This window comes from Castanea sativa, chromosome 9 (genome assembly GCF_040712315.1).
Source record: "Castanea sativa cultivar Marrone di Chiusa Pesio chromosome 9, ASM4071231v1".
Lineage (NCBI taxonomy): Eukaryota > Viridiplantae > Streptophyta > Magnoliopsida > Fagales > Fagaceae > Castanea > Castanea sativa.
In genome coordinates, this window is record NC_134021.1 from 10,919,800 (window position 1) to 10,942,164 (window position 22,365).

General features: G+C 33.8%; 2 protein-coding genes across 4 annotated transcripts; both read right to left on the bottom strand.

Annotated features, from left to right (window-relative positions):
* Positions 1–8,857: 8,857 nt before the first annotated feature.
* LOC142611104 (protein ORANGE-LIKE, chloroplastic) lies at positions 8,858–13,408 on the bottom strand. Of its 3 annotated transcripts, XR_012839951.1 has the most exons (10): positions 13,069–13,408; positions 12,761–12,878; positions 11,914–12,033; positions 11,316–11,405; positions 10,993–11,069; positions 10,736–10,863; positions 10,044–10,180; positions 9,549–9,644; positions 9,350–9,426; positions 8,858–9,161 (listed from the first exon to the last, which is right to left on the bottom strand). XR_012839951.1 is itself a non-coding variant. In XM_075783139.1 (9 exons), the coding sequence occupies exons 1-8, from the start codon at positions 13,278–13,280 to the stop codon at positions 9,567–9,569; spliced, it is 960 nt and encodes a 319-aa protein (XP_075639254.1). In that variant the 5' UTR covers positions 13,281–13,408; the 3' UTR covers positions 8,858–9,426; positions 9,549–9,566. The 3 variants fall into 3 exon arrangements, 2 of the variants coding, with proteins under 2 accessions (XP_075639254.1, XP_075639253.1); XM_075783139.1 differs by having other exon boundaries at positions 8,858–9,426; XM_075783138.1 differs by lacking the exons at positions 8,858–9,161; positions 9,350–9,426 and having other exon boundaries at positions 9,479–9,644.
* Positions 13,409–15,042: 1,634 nt separating this feature from the next.
* Positions 15,043–19,305, bottom strand: LOC142608738 (uncharacterized). Its single transcript, XM_075780424.1, has 8 exons — positions 19,183–19,305; positions 18,718–18,874; positions 18,388–18,629; positions 17,355–18,250; positions 16,926–17,269; positions 16,271–16,534; positions 15,974–16,179; positions 15,043–15,759 (listed from the first exon to the last, which is right to left on the bottom strand). The coding sequence occupies exons 1-8, from the start codon at positions 19,303–19,305 to the stop codon at positions 15,043–15,045; spliced, it is 2,949 nt and encodes a 982-aa protein (XP_075636539.1).
* Positions 19,306–22,365: the final 3,060 nt, after the last annotated feature.

The following is a 22,365-nucleotide window of genomic DNA, read 5'->3' on the forward strand; positions in this document are numbered from 1 at the left end:
ATTCTAGCTCATAGCTTATGTCCCTTGTGCAAAGAGGAGGATGAATCCATATCTCATCTATTCCTTTTCTATAATTTTACTAGAGCTGTGTGGCATGATTCCAACCTTGCTATTCATACTAGTACAGAGCTTAACCATATCTATGCAAAAAATTGGATTGTTGCTTGCTTGAGACAACAGCAATTAATGGATCAGGATCATATGTTATATCTGTTGGAAAACATAATTTTGCATCTTACACAAAACATGCGGCGGAAGCAACACGATGATCTACTTTATTCATAAGATATAACATACAAATTTGAATTCTAGAACAAAAAATAGAAAGTGTATCTTGATATAATGAAATTAAAAAAAGAAGAAGCAGATTGTATCTTGAGAATACCTTCAATCTTCATCATAATTCCACATGATGCTCAAATTGTGTGATCTCTCAATCAGTTCTTACATATATACTTTTTTTTTTTGGTTGAAAATTGTGTTTATCAAAGAAAAAATAATTTTCTCTTCTTTTAATTGTACGTACGTTTAACTACCAAATATAGTTATTTTATTTAATAACTCAACAACTAATTATCTAATTAAATTAGCATTTGGGTTAGCCCAATTGGACTTTAGTGTGTGGCTTGGAATGGGACCAAATGGACATATAAGGCTCTAGCTCCAATGGGTTTTGGGCTTCCATAAACTCTTGACAAGCTCAAAGTTATCATTAATTATATAACAAGTACCACTATAGAAATATAATTGCACTTTAGGCATTATTAATAAATTATATCCCAATGCTATAATATCATTTAACCCCTCCATGAAACATTCATAGTGAACAAAATCATAATAAATTGTCACTTTGTAAATCATTATTTTATTATTTGAGTCCTCGGTTTAATCTTTTAGTTATTCATATTTTATGAAATTTAATTTCATTAAATATAAACTTTAGTAATTCTTTACTAAAGTGGCTGGGCGCCAAAACTACCTTGAATACCTAGGCGCCAAAACTACCTTTAATTGCTTCTTGAATTCTCCTATCTGTGTTGCAGCTAAAGAAAAGTAATGTTTTTTGTTTGTTTAGTTGCTGGCCTGAGGACTCTCCATAGACCTTTAGTAACATCAGAATTTCCTCACATTCTTTAATGGTTGCTCAACCAAAAATCAAACAATCATCAGCGAAAAACATGTGAGAAATCTTAGGGCCCTTCTGGCAAGCCGACATGCCTCTCAACACTTTATCATGAGCTGCTTGGTGCAGCAGGGCCGATAAACCTTCTGCGCATAACAAAAACAAATAAAGAGATAAAGGATCCCCTTAGCGCAAGCCCCTAGAAAGGGTGATGTGACCTTGGGGAACCCTTTTGATACGAATAGCATAAGATACAGTAGAAATACATAGCATAACACGATCCACCCATCTCTCATGAAAGCTTATTTTAAGCATATTTTTTGCAAGCACCCCCATTTCACTCAGTCATATGCCTTACTCGCGTCTAATTTCACAGCCATCTTCCCCATTTTTCCTTTTCGCTATTGGTTAATATGGTGCATTGTTTCTAACGCCACCAAGATATTGTCTGTTATTAGTCTTTCAGAGACAAACGCACTTTGATTCTCACATACAATACTTGGCAGCACTTTTTTCAGTCTATTAGCCAAGGTTTTTTATGCTAGTTTATAGACCACATTGCATAAGCTAATGGGTCTATAATCAGTAAAAAGTTGAGGGTTTTTGACCTTTGGGATTAAGACTATATGAGTTTCATTAAATTTTGGGGGAATGATACCTCTATTAAGAAAATTCAGGACATTTTTTGTGACAATATTACCAACAGTAGGCCAAAAATGCTGATAGGATAAAGAAGGCATACCATCTGGACCAGGGGCTGTAGTGGGGTGCATCTGCTTCAAAGCTCTCTCTACTTCATAGGCATGGAAGTCACTGGACAGTACAAAGTTTATTTGGGTAGAAACCTTAACATGGATGGTGCTTATCATCTCTTCATTGATTGTCTGGTTGTTTGTGGAAAACAGATTCTCATAGTAATCCACAAAGATTTTCCCAATCTTTTCTGCATCCTCCTACCAGGAACCATTGTTGTCCTTCACACCTAAGATAGAGTTTCGTTGGTATCTATTTGAAGCTTTTGTGTGGAAAAAAGAGGTGTTCCTATCCCCTTCCTTAAGCCAAGAATTCCGGAAATGTTGCTTCCATAATATCTCCTCTAAGTCGAGCATTTTGTTTAATTCCATCTTTGTATTTTGGACTTCCTCCATATTCACTAAGGCATCGTTTTGACATTCTAGCCCTAGTAGTTTCTTCTGAAGGAAAGCTACTTTTCTGTCCATGTGTCCAAAATTGTTTTTGTTCCAGATTGTAAAGGAGGAATGACATTCCTCTAGACATTTAGGAAAAATGCTCTCTGAAGTACTGTTGATACCCCTATCCCAGGCCCTACCCACAACCTCTGCACAACTCTTATCTTAAAGTCACATGGCCTCAAAACGAAATAGCTTTGACCGAGCAGTACGTTTACAACGAGATGGCAAATCCTGATGTAGGAGCATACAGTGATCAGAGGTAGAAGCTACCCTGTGGTGCACCTGGAACCTCAGAAAACAAGACACCTAGCTAGTGGAGACTAAAGCCATATCCTAATCCCACGCTCTTACCGACATTGGGCACTGCTAGTCCTTGTAGATGATCTAACTTCCTTTTTATTTTTGGTAAATCCATTTTGGGGATCTTGGTTTCAATTAGAAAAATCAAACTGGGATCTTCCTTTTTCACCACCTTTTCCAAGGCATTAATTGTATGGGGGCTCCCAAACCCCCGACAGTTCCAACATAACGAATTCATTGTTCCTGGCGGGACTACGCAGCAGTCTCCGCCGATCTAAACTGTTGAGTAATGAGCAGACCAAGAGAATGGGCATCACCATCCAGCCTAGCCTGCTTATCCACTGACACATTTGTGAGGATTTCTTTCAAAAGCTTCACCCCTTTCCTTTTCATCCCTACTTCCATTTCTTCTTCCACCATTGGCTCCCTTCCAACATCTCTTCTACTAATTCTTTTCCACTTACCTGCTATTTTGCCCTCATTCCGCTCCTGTTGTTTGCCATCAATACTCAACCTCTCAGCACAAATATTTTTCTTCCCTGCATCGTTCTGAGTTTCTTTGGGGATATTAAGACCTTGACTACTTGTGACCGTTGGAGGCAGTCAAGTTCAGCTCGTAGCCAAGGGCCAAATTGTCTCTCCTCGGACCGTCGAGTTTCTTTGCTGCTGACCCACCTTATACAATCCCTCTCATCGTGGTCAACCAAACCACACCAAAAGCAGAAAATTAGGATCCTTTCATAACGAAACTCCACCCATAGAGATTGAGTAGGTCCCATACAAACCATTCTACCTCTACACAAAGGTTGAAAGATGTCAATAGTGACTCTTACTCTAAGATGGTTCCCCAGACTAAACCCATTACCCAGAACATCTACCTTCTCAACTATTCCCAAAGATCCTCCTATTCGTTCACCTACTTCCTTGGTTTGCTTCCTAGTGGGCAAGCCGTGAATTTGTACCCAAAAGGAAGTTTTGTTGAAACTTAAATCCTTCACAAACTCATCTGGCCCTAATTTGTGCAAGATGATGAGGTATTTGTCAAAGGACCATAGGCTGAAAAGCATGACCCTATCCAAATCCTCATCTGTCTCAAAGACAAATAGTACCTTATTCTCACCCATATCTCAGACTTCAAAGCTTTTCTTGGTCTTCCATATAGGTTCTAAAGTCTTAGCCACTGCCTCCAGATTGATTCTCCTTTTGGTGAGAAATTTCCCAACAAGCATGAAGCCATTGGCCACCTCTTGTGGGTTCAGGTCCACTTCATTTCCTTCCTTCTTCGATAGCTTTAGCCTCTCACACCGCTTGGTAATCTCCTCCATTCTCACACTCACACGATTTTAGGGGTTAACCCAGAAAGTTCTATCAAAAGGAGAAACTCACCTTGTCCCAAGACAAGCCCTTTTTTTTATCTCCTCGGGTTCCAAAGAACCTAGAGAGAAAATCAATACAAATTAGCTTAATAGAAAAATCTTGCAATAGATTTTCTTTTATGAAATTTGTTCATAGTTCTAGCAAATTAGAATAAATGATAAACTATAAGTTCTTTCAATTTAGACATTAAATCATTACATAAATCATGTTCAATGAAGCCTTTAGGCATTATACAAAGAGAAATGATATGTCCACAGCATTTTTACAACAAATCTTAAGTGGCAGGTTATTATTGGTTGTTATTGTTAGGACAAAAAAGTCATCTTAGTATTATATTCAAATTTAAACCAATAACAACTAACCACCTATGATTTGTTGTGAAAATATTGTAAAAATGTTGTGGACGTAACATCTCTCTTATATAAAATGTATCATACCAATTCAACAAATTCAGCTAAAAGCTAAAGCAAACACTGACCAATTAACTGTTTGAAAAAAATGTGCTTTTAAAAAAATAAACAATTTTATACATTTAATATTATTGCGATTTGACAATTAAGCTACTGATCTAAAATTGTTGTTTTAATACAAGTTTCCAAAATTATTTTGGAAACGTCAAATTTTATTATCTATGGGTTCAAATTTTTTGGCGAAACTACAATATTGGTCTCTAAAGTTAATCCAATTTGCACTGTTCACTACTGAAAAGTCAAAACATGTGGCTGAAAAAAGAAAAAGAAAAAAAAAGAGCTCAAAACAGGCAAAAGCTCAAAACGTGGATCCAAACGGGCAATTTGTCTCTTGCTTTTATTATTATTATTTTTTTAGAAACGTCTCCTGCTTTTATTTTGTTTGTCTGGTTTGTTTATCTTTTATTTTTCTTTTTTGTTTTGTGCGCTAGGCATGTGACAAAGCGTTGGAAAATATGAAAAAGATTTTGAAACTCTGATTTATTTGCTAAGGTTTTTTTTTTTTTTTTTTTTGCATTTCTGAGATAAGAGGTATAATTTATTAGAGCATTCTTATCAGATGTTAAAAAAAAAAAAATGTCATTTTGACACACCAAATACCTACTTTATCATTTTACCACATCATTTTACAATATCTCATTTATCAGATGTTTTATCTTTCAATTCTATATATTAAAATAATATTTACAAAAAATTAAAATAATATATAATCTCCTCCCATCATCTAGCAGCAACAACACTAGCAACAACATCACAACCAACACCACTGCCGCAACAACACCGACAACCACCACCGGCACAAACCCACATCCACCAACACCACCTTATTTAAAAAAAAAAAAAACAGAAAAAAAAATCCACAACGACACAAACACCACAACCACCCAATAATCACCCTCACAACCACCAAATTGCCGCCACAACCACGGTACCACGGCCACAACTAACCCATAAGCCACCACATTTACAAACCTCAAAACCCATCCCAAATCAAACAAACCCACAGCTCAGGTAGTGAGATCGGTGAGATCGACTTCAGGCAGCTTTAGGCAAGATCAGTTTTAGCGGCTTGAGGTGGCTTTAGGCGAGAGAGAAGATGAGCGGCTTGAGATGGCTTTAGGCTAGAGGGAGCTGTGGAGGATGACTATGGCGAGATCAGCGAGCGGCGGCTCTAGGGGAGATCGGTGGGCGGAGGCTCTAAGCGAGTGTGTACTGATTCTTCTGCGGAGTAGAGTGAGGACGAGAGAGGAAGAGAGTGAGAGAAAAAAAATGACAGTGAGAAAGAAATAGGGAGCAACAAGAGAGATGGAGACCAAAGAGGAGAGAGAGCTGTTGCAGACAGAGAGAGAATGCTTGGGAGAAGAGAGAAGCAAATAAAATAAGGAAAAGAAGTTTTTACACACCAGTCCGTACCGTCTCAAAGATGAGATGGTACTGTAGCGGTGTGTTATAAATTTTGGGATTTGAGATACCTGATGAGAATTGATTTTTGGTGTTTGATGTGCCAAATGTGTTATATTATAGCATTTAACACATTTACAATACTTGCTACGAATGCTCTTAAGGTTACGTTTGGTACATTGAATGAGGATTACAATAGAAATTGTAATATTTATTACTAGGAATAAAATGTGTTGTAATGTAATAACTAAACATATTCATTAGTTTGGTTGTGAGTTATAACATTAGAATGAAGAATAACATTTACTAAGGAATAACTAATACAACATTTTAAAAAGGAATAGTTATTCCTCATTTTGAAGAATAACTATTCATAAGGAATGATTATTCCTGGTAATAAAAATATAACCAAACTAAAGAATAACTAAACTATAGAAATAACTATTATATTACAACATCTATTACAGTTTACCAAACATGTCCTAAGCCTCGAACCCTTCACCCAACGTGATATATCAAATAGAAGTGAAAAAAAAAGATATATCATATGTGAATTAAATACATTATATCTTTTATTTTCTTTTTGGAAAATGTCGTAATTAGTTTAAAAGCTATTTTTAGAAAATATTAGAAGGATGATAAAATAATAAATGTTATTAACAGTTTTTATACTTCTCATGAAAGTGGTGTCAAAACTTTCCTATCATGGTTTATTAATAATTGTTTTAAGAGCATCTGTTAATATGACCCTTTTCTTTTTTCTTTTTTAACTTGCGCCTAATTTTTTTTATTACCTAAATTTTGATATTAGTTAATTTGGTCTCAACTATTTTCAAATTGTAATCAATTTGATCTCTACGGTTAACTATTAACGAAACTGGGGTGACTGATGTGAATACTAAAATAAGTGTAAAAAATTGCGCATCTGAATTAAAAAAATAAAAATTTATCAATTTTAAAGAAAAAAAATCGAACACCAAAAAGAGAAAAAATTAGAGCAAAATTTTGAACATGGAAGAACATGAACCCAGAGAAATTAATAAAACCCCCATCAACATATTCATCAACCAGGAGTTCCCCCTCTCTTTATCCATTTCATTAAAAAATAAAATAAAAACACAAGTCCCTTCTCTTTCTGATTAAAGAAACTATAGGGAGTAATGATTCCAAATCTAGGTCAGGTGGTGGCGAAGATTCTTTGCTTTGGTCCTTTGTAGTGGACTCCGGACTCCAAACTACCCACAAGAACCTTTGCTCACTTCTCTCTAACCCTACAGCTAAATCCTTCAACTATTCATTTGAGAACAAGCATAAGCTTCAAAAGCACAAATATACAACGCTCACTCAGCTGTATGTCCATCCAATTTAATCATTCCACCTCATCATTCATTTGAAGCAATCCATGGTCCATTACACAAGATAGGTGGGGTGGGACCGTTTGGAACACAAAGTCCATTGGATAAATTTTCCAAGGCTTTTGGTTGGAGTGATTCAAACAAGTTTACAATGATTCAAATAGAATTTGGCATATGGGTTTCGAAGATTATGAACGATGAATAGGTTTCTTTGGTTCTATGGAGTGTTGGGCCAGACATATAGAACTTGTGGTTGAGTGACAAGTTGATTTGGGTTTTGATTTTTCTAGGTTCATGTTCTTTCATGTTCAAGATTTTCCAAACTCAAAATTTTTTATTTCTTCAAATTTGATAAATCTTTTTTAAAAAAAATTTCAAATACCGTAAGATGTAACAATTTATTATTATTATTTTAGCAGTTACGTCACCTTTAAGTGTGCCAATAATATATTATATTTGCTGCATAGATATTTTTTTGTCAGTAATTAATGGTAGAAACTAAATTGATTGCAAATTAAAAATTACATAAATCAAATTGATTGCTACCTAAAGCGTAAGGACTAAAATGATATTTTCACATTTTTTTAGTCATAGATGCTATTTGTGTCTATATCTATTTTACTATTTAAAGGATTTTTTTTGTTTAGATTCTTACCTTTTGATGCCCAAAATGTCTCAAATTCACACGTTTAGACGGTTTAAATAAAAATGTTAGATAAATAAAATTACTAATTTTAGTATTCCTAAATTTTAGATAAATTTTAAAAAGCATAAACTAATGGGTTTTCTTTAAAAACAAATTTATATAGAATATTTTTTTTTTCCTTTGTTCTCTTAAACATATCTACTCCCACGTTTCCATTAACTTTATACTCCCAATAACAAACAATTACTTCATTCTACATGTTTCTCCATCTTTATCATCTTTTCTCTTTATTCTTCAAATTCTAAAAAAACAAATCCAGTCCTACATATCTATTCTCATGTTCCCACTAATTTCAAAGGAAGACAATTACTCAAAATTCAATTAAGAAGGTATGAACCTACCATTTGTTTTTAATAAATTTCATTATATTACTTACTCTTTTCCTCTGTCTTTCTCTTTTGTCTCTTTTTCTCTAATTACTTCACCGCCATCATAAAAGTAGGCACTACATCTTTAAATCTTTCATATAACAAATTTCTCTCATCTTAATTTGTTCATTTTTTAAAGTTAGCCTCATGATACTCCTCCTAAGTAAGCAAATATGTAAACTTGGAATAAATGAAAAATTATAACACTACATTTCAAAAAAAAAAAGAAAAAAAGAAAAAAAGAAAGGAGCTTTATCACCGTCATGTGGTGGGACTAGTTTATTTTATTTTATTTTTTTTTGGTAAAAGGAGGACTGCATTAAAAACTAACTAAGAAAACCAACTATTTGAGGATGAATCCTCGCATAGTACATGCCAATTTGGTCATAATACAAAAGCATAGAAATGTCCACAGGCGGACTCTCAAACATAACAAAATCCTGCTGAAGGCCAGGACCTTTGCGCGCTAGTTTATTTTATTGTTAACTTATGATGTTTTCTTTGAGATAACAAATATTGATATATTTCACTCTTGATTCCTTTTCGTTTCTTCTTCTTCTTCTTCACACACACAAGGATGGTACTTTTCTATGCTCTGTTATTTAGTTCTATCACTTCGATATTTTCCAGTAAACCTCAAGGGTACTGCAAAATGAATTCTGACGCAGCGTGAGTAAGCTTTGCATTGCAGTCATTATGAGGAATGATAGAGCAGTGGTTAAAGGAGACAAGGTGTTTGGTCTATGTTAATTCCTAGCTGTGCTCCTGAGGTAAAAGCCCAGGCAATTCGTTGGGCCTTGATGCTAGCAAGGAACATAGCAGGTGTAGAATTATTATTGAGGGATATTGCAAAATTTGCCTGGATGCTCTGCATAAGAACGATAGCAAGCACCGTTGGGAACTATTCACTTTGATTGAAGACAATTTAGCATTGAGTACGCAGCTTTTTGTTTCTGGTTTGGCCAATATTCATTTATGTATATACTGTATCATTTCTAACTATCAGCAGAAAGATCGCAAGGCTGATACTATAAACTAAAACTGCAATTGACAAACCTTCCTAATGATGATTTGGAGCAAATGCTGCTTAGCTACGAACAATCAATGCGAGAAATTATTCCCTCCTGAGTCCTCTGGCAAAAGCAGGGCAATTCAACTGATTAATACTCAGACTCAGAGCAACAATGAGAAAATTGAAGTAGGCCTTTTATTTTTTTTCCTTTCTCCTAAGTCACATTAGAAACAAGAAAATTACAGCAGGCTCTAATTCTCTTCAGTCAAATGGATCTATTCGGGGGTCATGTTCGCTGGCCATCAACATCCCAGTGCACAGGCATGTTGGGCACATCACCTACATATGGAAAATAATTATCACAACTCAGTTTAATATATAGTTAATTAATCTCTGTGTGCAGGTATTATTGAGGAAGAGAGAGAGAGAGAGAGAGAGAGAGAGAGATTACTAATGGCACTACAAAAGATCAAGTAAACAATTGCAAGTACACAAGTGGGCAATCTGTTGCCTTGTATTAAATCTTTTGTTGTGAAGTAGTTGCAGATGCGATTTTTATATTTTGAGTTGGATTGTGCAATCTGTTTTGGTTGGTTAGATGCGAGGTTGCTTGGTTGTAACATGTTATATCTTTCAGTTGAAATGAAATACCCTAGTCATCCCAAAAAAAAGAGTACACAAGTTTGAAAATGCCAACCTATTTTCCACAGATAATCTATATCTGATCAGAGTATATACCTTTCCTGCACCAGAGCAGTTTGGACACCTCTTAGTTGTGGGCACTTGCAAAGGGCTATCAGAAACACTTGATACTGAGAGAGGATCAATGCTCAAGCATACACCGCATGCAGAGCATCGAGCACAGGCCAAATAACCTGACCATTGGACAACAGAAGATATATTAAACCATTAAATAAGTATAAGAAGAAACATTGAGTATTTTCTTTTGGACCCTTCCCCTGCTCCCCTCCCCTCCTTTCCAAAATAAATAAACAATCAATTTGACAGCAAATGGAACAAATGATAATACATGATCCATGTACTTCTGAAAATCTTGTGGGAGACAAACAGTCCCATAAGCATCTAAAATACATTGCAGCTCAAATACAATATCACACAATGCAATCAGAAATTTACCAGCTGCACTTTCATCACTTTGTATTCAGCAGCAAATTAATTCAATAATGACTCATAAATACGGAAACCCCTCAGACTAAGGGAGACTTTGATAATTTTTCATCATAACAGAACCAGGTCTAACTCAAATTTAAAAAGCTTGTGTGTACCACACCATTCAGCCCATCGACTTATAAAGTTTTACTCAACAACCAATGAATGAAGATGAATGTGTTTGGACTGCAACTGTTAAGCAGGGAATTCAACTTCTTTAGACACACAAGAAAATTTCCTCGATTGTAATTTCAACATACCAGTTCCATTGCAATACTTGCATCTTTTCTTCTCTTGTTGCTCTACATTGTTAGCTTCAATTAACATCAAAGCTGAAATAACACCCACTGCCCCACCCGAAAAAGATGCAACAATGGGGTCAACCTGGCTGATTAAGAAATTAAATAACTGTTATTTAGAACAGTAACTAAGCAGATGTGTCTTACATCAACACCAGAGTTTTGGTTGCTTCAGACTCAGATTCATAATTTAGGAGAAATGCAACCCCGGTGAATACCTTAACTGCACAGGCAAATGCATGCTGCGTATGAAATCTTCATACGAGGTGCCACCTAAACCTAGTTTTAGCTCCAGCTGCCATAGAAACAATTTTAGACATTTGATGAGGATCATGGTTAAGCATTAAAAGAACACAAATGTCCTTATGGTTTTTTATATTATCTGACCATAATGGTGTGAAACTGAAAATTAAGGCTCCACATACACACACATAAACATAATTAAACAAATGGGTTATTCAAATTTGACAATGAAATATTGATACTTTCTAATTATCATTGAATTGAATAAGAATTGATACAGACGCTCTTATAAACTTACTGTAGGTGCAATAAGACCCCCGAAGATGATTATTCCAGATATAAATGATACACTAGTCAAGTACAGTTGCTTCAACGTCTTTGGTGTCAACTTCAAAAGAAAAATATAGAAGGTTACCCAAAACATTAAAAGATAAATGCCCTAGTAACACAGACCTCACAAGAGAATAAAAATTTGAAGAGATTGAAAACTAAAAAGAACAAAGCATAAGAATGTGCTGTTCCTGCACACAGGCTTAGAGGATATCCAAGAAATGCATTAGGCAAACTAAATTGACTAAATGATGCACTTGCATTCATACATATCAATAACTACCTAGTTAAGGGGGAAACAAAGCAAATCATAGGATTCTAAACATCTTGTCCTACAACTTCTTCATTGGCATTTTTCTTCTCTATCGCCCATAATGAATGTAAAACACAATTTCCACTCTCTCTATTTTCTCTTTGCACCCAAGTTATTTTTCTACAAACCCCACCAAATTTATGATTGATTCTTCCAAGTGCATGTGTTCTATTAGTTGGTAACTATTAGCATGCTCTGTCATGTGAACATCCCAATGTTCTTTGCACAATCATTTATTCATTTTGAAACTCACCACATAAGGGAGAAAAGGAATGGACGACGGAATGTCTGGCATCTCATTCGCTTCTTCCTCGCTGCTCTCGTTGAGAACTTTCACATTCTTGATGCGCTGTTGTACTCTCAGTCTCCTTACCTATACAATAATTGATTTTCAAATATTTAGAAAAAAAAATCATAGAAAATTCAAGAACTAAGACCCCTAGAATTATTAAGAGTAACTCCACCATAGAGTTTCTAAAATCCTATCCATCCATTTTGAAATGAGCAGATTGGATTTTTTTTCCCAAATCATCAATAATTTAAATAGATACAAAAAATGGCTATAATCAACATTTGTTTAAATATTGATGAATGTCAAAATCCAATCCACTCAATTTAAAATGGATGAATAGGATTTTTAGGAACTCCATAGTCCAGTTACCTAATAACTCTAGAGGATCCTAATTCAAAGGAATTATGCTCTAGCACTAGCAAATAGCTAAAATAAACCACAAGTATGCTACAAACACACAAAATTTTCACAAAATTTTTCAAAATAGCTGAGTTGACAAGTTTTTATTGGTCCTCATATGGATTCACCCATTTAACTATCAATAACAAATTGCCACCTCAGAAAAATGTTGTTGCGACTCTGGACTGATGTACTATACACATTACAGACTAAATGTCGCAACTTTTGCCATACCTATCTTACCTAGTAACTGGCTACCTATCACTTTCACATGTACCCGTCATTTTTTCTCCACCACTCACAGTCACAATATACCGATGACGTAGATAGTTGTGACAAAAGTTGCGATGCTAGAATTTTTGCAGACTAAATTGAAAATTTTCATCCAAAAAAAAAAAAAAAACTTTACCTCTTCCATGAGGAGAAAGATCTTATTGCGTCTACTCCTTATGTTATCTTGGATTTCCCTTAGCTGCATCTGAACAAAATCCTGAACAGTTTCTGGTCCTTCTATAATACAAAAATTGCTAAGAAAGAAAGACAAAAAAATTGATAAGATTTCGTACAAATTTTCATGTATGCAAAGAATCTCTCTTATATGATATAGACGCGATATTCAAGTTTTACAATTCAAAAATATTTTTTTTTGTCATACAAATTTTCTCGGCAACCAAACAGAACATAAAGAAAAAGATTTTAGAATGGAAGCAAACAAACCTGGGGATGCTATCGTTGGAGGAGTCCTTTGACGAAGAAGAAGAAGAAGAAGAACAGAGGAATCGAGAGCGTGAAGGTGAAGGTGAAGGTGAGGAGGTGGGTTTGAATAGAGCGAGAGGTTTTGGGAATCCATTGGAAGAGGTACAGAGAATTAGGGTTTTGGAGGTATCGAGCTTTGGTGAAAGGAAGTGAGAGTGGAGATGGAGAGCCATTGTCTCTATCTATCTATCTATTCTTCGTTCAATTTCATTTCGTTTGAGAGAGAGAGAGAGAGAGAGAGAGACAGTAAAAGAGTTGTTTAGTGGATTTGGTTTGGTTCAGTGGGAATCTACCAGAAAATAGAGTGAGTATCTAAGGCCTGCTTTATATATCCAACGATGTATATGAGGCCACGTCTTACCTTGTAAACCGTTTTACCGCGAAAGACTTTTTTTTGACCGTTGACGATTATAATCACTTTCCTCGAATTTTTATTTGGATAAAATACTTTTTTTTTTTTTTTGTGTGCAGATAAAATGCTATTTTGATCTTAAACATATTATATATATATATATATATATATATATATATATAATTGATCCTAAATTTTACTTTTTTTTTTTTGAGAATCACTAAAAGTTTGTTTTTCGTTCTAAAATTTTAAATTTTTTTTTAATGGTTTAGAGATAAAAATAAGAATTAAAAAAGTTCTTTATTCAATAGTTTATGCCCCAAAAAAAAAATTAGTAAAATTTAAGTACAGAAAGTAAAACATTTTAATAATTTATGGACAAAAAATAAACTTTTTTAATAGTTTATAGATGGAAAAACACACTTTATAAAATTTTGAGATGAAAAATATATTTTTGGTAAAGTTTAAAGATCAAAATAATATTTTACACTTTTTATTTTTATTTTTAAAAATAATTATTGGTTGAGATTTTCATGACCATGTAGGCTGACTGAATTAGTGTGTAAGGTAATTTTACATGTAATTGTTAAAATATTGTTGGGTTTTACATAGTTATTGACGTTTTGAACAAAAGTTGTCTCATATTTATTTAAATTTATAATTTTGGTGCCGTAATAAAATTTAATTCACTTATTTCAAACTAAGTGGATATAGGATTTAAGGAACTTTACCGTGAAATTATTCTAAGATTTTTTTTTTTTTTGAGAAGATATTCTAAGAATTTTTAACATCTTAATGCTATCACTCACAGTAACTATCTATGATAGTTTCATGAAATAACGAATCAACTATAGTGCGAAATTTATTAGCAATGTTTTAAGTTTCAAAGCTTTGTTTTTAGGTTGTTATTTTTTGCTGTTTCTCAAAAAAAAAAAAAAAAAAAAAAAAAAAAAAGGTTGTTGTTTTTGCTCAGTCAAGAGAGATTGCAACACAGTTGCAAAGTTTTCTCTCAAAGTCTAAAGAGTCTTACTGTTTTAATAAGAACTATCTTCAAAGAGTCCTCGACTCAGTTTGTGAGGAACATCATTCCCTCTTTTCTTGTTGAACAAACATTGCAGATTAAAAAAAGAAAAGAAAATTATAGTGCCAAAGTTCATTCATAATTGTAGCATGTGAGCCTTATGGCTAGGATTTTGGTACTCAAAACATTTATGAGTTCAAATCTCTCATGTTGTCAAGTATTAGCCTTCGAGAACGATAGAACAGTGTCTTAAGTTCCTTTTGTTTTGATGTAAAATATATTCAGATGTAAAATATTATACATGGAAGAGTATTTTCTTTGATGATGGTTGATTTCTTTATTATTATCTTGAATTATGTTGGAATATTTAGTGAAGGTCCATATATAGAAAATTCCTTCTGATTTTTAATTTTCTTTTCTAACAATATGGCTAATTATCATAAATGACTTATAGAATGGCTTCAATTAATAAGATAAACAAGAGAGCTTTACAATTTCATATTCAAAATATGAAAAAAAAAAAATTACATCATTCAATAGCATGGCCAAGAATTTTTCATCTTTAAAAATTGAAAATTGACAAGCATAATGCAACTAACATGAAAAACAAAAAAATAACAACAAAAGGAAAAAACCAAGTGCTAAAACCTCCATATTCTTCATAAGGATCATCTTCCCAGTCCATGGCCTCTTTGCTGTACTTTCTTCCCCCAGCACTAATTGCACCATTTTCTCTCTCAGCTGATCTAATATGAGATAAAATGTGAGGAAAAACCTTCTTATACGACTCTTCTCCAATCAATAGGTCCGAATGACCAAAGCCCTCCACTACAACTCTTTCATGTCTATAACCAGGCTGGTGTAACTTCATGTACTTGTTAGCAAGAAAAGAAGTCTTTGGAGTTGCAAGGATAGTACGTCCTCCAGAAATATAAAGCGTTGGGAGTGACATTCTCTCAGGATGGATCAAATATGAGTTGTTTCCTTTGCTGTCAACGATGTTACCAGCATTGCAGATTTTTCTAAGGTGGGGAAATGCTGCCATGGGAAGCATTGTCACATTTTCTTTGTTTAACCAGTAGTGCATGCTGGGGCTTAGGTTTTCATGCCAGAATGCGTTTCCAAATAGACCAGAAAAAAGTTCACACTCATTGCAGGTGCATCTCTCATACCGTGGAATCATAAGGGCAATGGACTTCAAGAGCCGATGACGCAAACTAGACTTTGATGTTTCCAACATAGGCAGAAGTTTATTCTTCCCTAGTATAACCATTGATAGCTGCACGGTGAATTGAAAGACCTTCTTAGGCTCAAGGAGAAAGAGGTTTGTACAAAATTGTGCTATATCATGTTATGTCTTCATTAGACCTAGACATCTTATTTATTTACTTTTTATTTGTTTGCTTCTTGTTATTAGCAAGTTTGAGTCAATCAAATTCTGTATATTTTCGTGGAAACTAAATTTCATTACAAGAGAGAGAAAGAGAGCTTACGGGGAGCAGAGGAAGCCACATTTTAAACACGGATAAAGTATTTAGCTTGAAGAACATTGAAGTATTGGTGCAAGACAAAGAAGCTATATTGGTTGCAGAGACATGCCCTCCCATGAGAGCAATATGTATGACTAAGCCTCCAACACAATGTGCAACAACATGTATCTTTATGCGCTGCCCATGCAATTCAAGGATCCTATTTATTGCTGCAAAAGAAAGAAATAAAGTGAGAACTGACAAGACATTAGAGGTTAGTAAACATTGATTTCAAGTGGGGTATATTTCTATATTCTTTACCAGCAGGGACATCAAATCTTCCAATATCTTCAATTGTGAAGTTGTTTGAAGGATTCTGTGGGTGCAACCTTGGTTGCAATAGCCATATTTCATGTCCTTCTTCCAGTAAAGTTCTGACTAGATCATTTGGTTCTGTTGGCAACCAGTAACTGTCAGAAGAATACCCATTAAGAAGGAGAACTGGGTATAATTGTTTTGGTCCTTCAAGCTTTGAGGAATTATGGGTGCATTTCCATTGCCTGCAACTGATAGTAAATCCATCCTCTGCATAATAAACAGGAATGACACAGATTAGAAACTTCAAGTAATACAACAAAGTAAAAGAAATAACATGAACTCTATGCTCCATTAGCATTTTGGTGATCAAGTTAAATCACGAAGTTGAGTGTACGGTTCAATGGTGGGGTATTTCTAATTTCTTCTTCCATCAATTTATCTAATTTTTTTAGGTTGAAAGTGCTTTTTCTTCCATCAATTTATCTAATTTTTTTAGCTTGAAAGTACATTCCATAAGTTCTTAATTTACATATTGTTAGAATTTAAATGAATATCCAATTGTTCTAAGTAGTCTTTTGTTTCTGATTATGATCATTGATTCTCCTGAGACTGCATTGTATACTGACATCAACTCTGAGCAGATTTAGATTCCTGATACCTGTTTTAATTTCATGGAGAGTGCTGCTTGGATAAAATTTATGATACAAATCTTTTGGGGGGAAGTCCTTCTGGCTCCCTCGTGGTTTCTGTACAAAATAGGTTCTGTAGAGTGTGTATAATAGATGACATATGAACCTTCCTCTGTTGTTTCCTCTAAGACTTATCAAGCTCTTTAGAAGCTCTACCACGGAGACACTGAGCCTGCCTTTTAGAAGCATCATGTCTTCCTTGTAATTGTTCTCAGCAACTTTCTTAAAGGTCACATACAATGTTGTTGACTCCCTCCAAGCATATAATGCAAAGAGATAAGGAGTCATTATCTTTCTTCCCTCGAGAATATATCTGCATGATATGGAATTTATTGATTCTCTCATATAAGCAAAGAAAATGAACAAAAAATTTACTTTATATTAAAAATTTCTCATACCTTGAGCCTGAAGAACCTGCAAGGAGGAGATGATAATGCATATACTGTGTGTAAGGAGTTCTGTAATCTACTTCACACAAACTTACTTTCCCATCTAAGATATGTAATTTATCCCCCTCAATGACTTTTAATTCCACATATCCACCAACTTTGCCTCTTAGAAGAGGATGACAATCACTGAGGCCCTTCTGTTCTTGAGCATTCATCTTCATTTTGAGAAAAACTGCGCATTGCATACCCCCCACATAACCCCTCATGGTTTCTTCAAATGTGACAACTGATCTCTGATCACTCTTTACATTCTTATTTGAGACACAATGTGGATTCTGAGAAGCAATTTCAATACTCCTGTACTTGAGAACATCCTTTACAAGGTGCCTACTTACATACTCAGCTGCAGATGCAATAGTAAGAGATGGGTTTATGCCAACTGAACATGGGATTAGAGAACCATCACAGACATAGAGGCCTTGGTGTACCATGACTGAAGACTCTGGGTCAAATACTTGACCACTGGGGTTGCAAACACCATATGAAGGATCTGATGATGCATTGGACCCACCTAAAAGATGGACAGATGTGCTTCGGTACCTTGATAAAAAGAGGATTCCTCCTAATTTCTTAGAGAGCTTTTGAAAGGCTTTGACTTTTTGTGGGAGTAAAGGATCATGGGGTGGACTAAAGCAAATTCTGTTCTTGTCCTTATACCACATAACCTTCCCGTCACTGTCATCATAACCCATTGCATTAAGAGCAATAGCTTGGCATGCTTTAAAACCCAAAATATGTCTTATCTTATCAATGATCCCATGAAACAACCAGTGGCCAGTTGGCCAACCATAACTTACAATCCCTTTAAACAGCAGGTGTGGATAAGCTGTTGGAAGTACAGCACTCTGTGCCAATAGAAAAAGGGTGTGTCAGATAAGTCCACAATGAAAATAAATGTTTATAGTTCTACATTCATACATGTCTATGTATGAAAAACATGTTTGGATACTAAAGAGTGCGTTTAGTTTTCAAGTTTTTAGACCTGGATGGTGAATCCCAATGAAGACGTGTAAGAAGAAGAGATGGATGGCCCTGGTCGTTCTTGGAAAGGTATCTTTGAGAGTTGCTTTCTGTCTAATCCGAAAGAATTCAAGGGTGCTGGGCTTCCAGCAAGACAGGCCACAGTATTTCCATTACAGCTGAATCCAGAGCCAAGTGCATCTGAAAGTTTCAATCCTCTCATTTGTGACTGGAAAAGTATTTCAGTTGTGCCTAAAACTCCCGCTGTTGAACAATATAAATGGAACTCGTTAAAAATGTTTTAAATAAAATTTCTACCAAGTACACACTATTTCTAGCTACTGCTTTGTACCTGAGAGGACTACAAAATCACTGGTTATGTAGTCAATCTCATTCAAGTAAACCCGCCATCTTCTCTTTTTGCTATTTTTGCCTTCTTCTTGGCAAGTATTATGCGGGTTTTTAACCACATACTGAACTTGACATTCTGTTCTAACTTCACATCCTGCCTGTAACATAAAGAGATTTCAATTTTAAAAGGGAAGATGACGTGTAGAAGTGAATAAGAAACTCTTTGGACAACCCCAACAAATATTATTTCATATTATCCTGTATAGCATTTGAAAATACAAAACATTACATAGGATCAGATACTGGATTTAAAAGAAAATGAGCTGCTCTAATCTCTTACCACCATTTTGGTTTTGGCCTTTCAGCCACAAAATCTGGGAAGCAATTTTATATCCATGGAACTTTCTTGACCCAAGTAAATGAAAATTTAATTTATTAACAATATAAGAAGTGATGGAAAATATGCCTGGATTGCTGAAACTAGATAATTTTTGTCTGTAGAACTTTTGGCATTATAAGGACAACCAGAAAGACAGTTTCCACAGGCCACACAGCTGCCCATTCGTTGAGGTGTCTTTGAATTAGCCATTGGCTCTTCAAGATCAAAATTTATGCTTAGCTTCACCGAAGTCTCAAAACATTGTTCAATCTGTTCTTCAGCTATTTCTCCAAAGACTTTCACAGCAGGAAACTGGATGGGAACACTTTGTATTCTCAGCATGGCAGCAGCAGAAGCTTCACAAGTATCCCAATCCCTTTCCCATTCTTTTGGCCACTTTGGGTTCCTTCTAGCACGAACTGGGGTTGGCACTGTCACTCCTGCATTCACAAGTGAACCTCCACCAAGCCCACATGCCACTACTGCTACAGAGTCATTTTGTTCGTGTACCTATATTCTCATCAAATACACACACATAAATTCATCATCAACACTGAAGTCTATACTTAAGAAACCAAAGATGTTTTAATCAAATTTTCAACTCACATGACTACCACTTTTTTTTGCCTCTACAGGCCCAATGTGCTCGAACAAAATCCATTCCATTTCGAGGTTAAGTTTATATCTCCAACTATGTAAAGTGTCTCTTAAATGATGTGACAATATACTTTTAAATTTGTAATATCTACTAATCTAAGCCATGAAATGGATCTATATTTCAAATGAAAATGATCATTTTCCCAATTGGTTTTAGTGGAACCAATCTATATCATTTAATTATTAGACTTAATTGTAATTTACACCTTTAAAGTTTAGAGTAATGTTAATGTTACCCTTTAAAGTTTCAAAATTTTGATCCGCACCCACAAAGTTACGTAGCATTTAGATTTGAGATTCTTTTACTTCATTTACTCCAAATGCACAACCGGCAATCTCCTCTCATTTTCTTAGAAAATCAAAATTTTCTCGGCAAACAAACACCAAAAAAGCTACTTTGCATCTCTTTGTTTGATTCTCGAGAAAAATCAAAGCAAAATTCAAAATAGAGTGATTCCAGTGAAAGAACCAAAAAATAGAGTGATTCCGGTTTTACGAGTGATATCATAAATAATTTAATAAAAATTTTAAAATTTAAAATTATAAAAATTAAAAATAACTTATCATATTATTTACTAACAATTTTAAATGAGTTTTATACTTTATATTAAATATAAATGGGTAGGAAAAAAAAAGTATAAACAATTAAATTAAGATTAAAAAAAATAATGACAAAGATATAACTTTTTTTTATAACATAATTAAGAATACAAAATTTAATTGAACTTCCCTCAATGTAGGATTGATATATTTTTCTTGTAAAAATTATTCTAAAATAAAAAGGAGTTAAATTAGATGTTAATGACTTAAAACACAAACTATTCTTTAATATTTAATAAATAAGTTATATATCATTTCCAATTAATACTAATTTATTAACATAAAAAAGGGAGAAAAATAGTAAAATACATTCAATGACACATGGCTGGTTGCCATGCGTTTAGGTGCATCACCCAAAGTCCCCAATTCGCATGTAAATGCAATCGGTATTAATTCACAAACTATCATCTTTCAAACTACTCCACTATTTTATTTTATTTTTCTTTACTTTTGTTGTCTTTAAAACGTAAACCTCATACTATTATACTAGTATTTTTGTATCTTTTTTCTTAAACCCACCCATTGTTAGTGTTTTGTGACTTTTGTCTCATTTGCTCTCTCTCTCCCTCCGAACTAGCTAGTTCATAACCTAAAGGCTAAAACCAAAAATTCTTCCTTTTGACTCTTTTAAGCACCACATTTCTCACTTTGCTTCTCCCACCTCTTTAAATCTTATTTTACCCACAAATTTCAGATTTCCTCAAATCTCATCTTGTTCACAACAAGCAACCATGTTACCTTCAATGAGAGATAAGCACCAACTTTGCTGTCAAAATCAGGAAGATTTCTGTTTATTTTGCTCAATTTATTGAAATTGTTGAAAATCGATTTAACCGTCCCAGTTCATGGTTTTCGCGGTCTGACTGGCGGTTTCCGATTAAACTTACTTTTTCTTTAATTTCCGGTTTTTGATAAGAATTGAAACATATTAGTGTCTAGTTCTTGGTCAAACAGACTAGTCCGGTTCGACTTTTATTTAAATTTGAATTTTTTTTTCAATAAGTTCAAACTTGTTCAAGAATTGTTTGATTAATTTTTTTTCTCATATATATAGTAAAACCATTATTATTTTATTTTTTATTTTTTTATCTTCAAAAGTCTATCAATTTTTACTTATTTTTATGTATCAATAAACCACAAATACTTACTTGATATTTGATATCATTTCAACATACACGTTTCAATATTAAATCTATAAGTAAAAATATAATTTATATATAACTAAATCGAGCTTTATATTCATGAACTTGTTCACGAATACATTACTATATTTGGGTTTGACTAACTTAATAGTAAATTTGAAAATTAAACTTGAGCTTGACTTATTTGCTTAACAAAAGAATATAAATTAGCATTTTTTTAAACTGAACTTGAGTTATTTATAAACAACTTGTTTCATTTAGCACCCTAAGAAAAATTGAAAAATGAAAAGAAAAATAAGTGGAAAAAACTAAATATTTTTTTATGCTATTTATTTGATTTAGATGGCACTTTATCGGAAATAGAAGAACTTAAATCAAAAGCCTAACCTTATAATGCTGATAACATTTTGAAATTTTAGAAATTAAATTTAAAATTATTCCAAATTTTAGACGTGTAAATTATAATCCTTTTTTTTTAAAATACTACAGTAATGTAGAGAGGGATTGTCTTAACATGTCTATTTGGGTTAGTTGTTTATAAAATTAAACTTTTAAAAAATACTCCTAAATTGAAGGTTGTATTTTTGAAAGAACAATTTAATAAGTCAAAGTTTTTTGTTTAAAAAAAAAAATTGGATGGTCAGTAAAGGAGGAGGTGACGTTCGAAGAGATTGACAAATATAAAATATTATTAAAAATGCCATTAATTATAGTTTGAAATTTGGTATAGCATGTGAAAAGAGTTGTTTCTCTTAATGAAACACTTATATAATATTGGTTTGTTTTTATTTTGAGAACAATCATATTGTTCTTAAATTGTTTTTAGCACAGAACCAAAAATGACTAACTAAAGACGCCATCATTATAATAA

Bases quoted from the DNA above. Each gene is read 5' to 3' on its own strand.
- LOC142611104 (XM_075783139.1), bottom strand. From the start codon at position 13,280: ATGGCTCTCCATCTCCACTCTCACTTCCTTTCACCAAAGCTCGATACC. The intron at 11,406-11,913 runs GTGAGTTTCAAA...TTTCTTTTGAAG, and splicing joins TTCCTTTTCTCCCTTATGTG to TTGACACCAAAGACGTTGAA. The intron at 10,864-10,992 runs GTATTCACCGGG...TTTCTTAATCAG, and splicing joins CATTTGCCTGTGCAGTTAAG to CCAGGTTGACCCCATTGTTG.
- LOC142608738 (XM_075780424.1), bottom strand. From the start codon at position 19,305: ATGGCTAATTCAAAGACACCTCAACGAATGGGCAGCTGTGTGGCCTGT. The intron at 16,180-16,270 runs GTAAAGAATATA...TTTCTTTTGCAG, and splicing joins AAGATTTGATGTCCCTGCTG to CAATAAATAGGATCCTTGAA. The intron at 15,760-15,973 runs GTAAGCTCTCTT...TTCACCGTGCAG, and splicing joins TGTGGCTTCCTCTGCTCCCC to CTATCAATGGTTATACTAGG.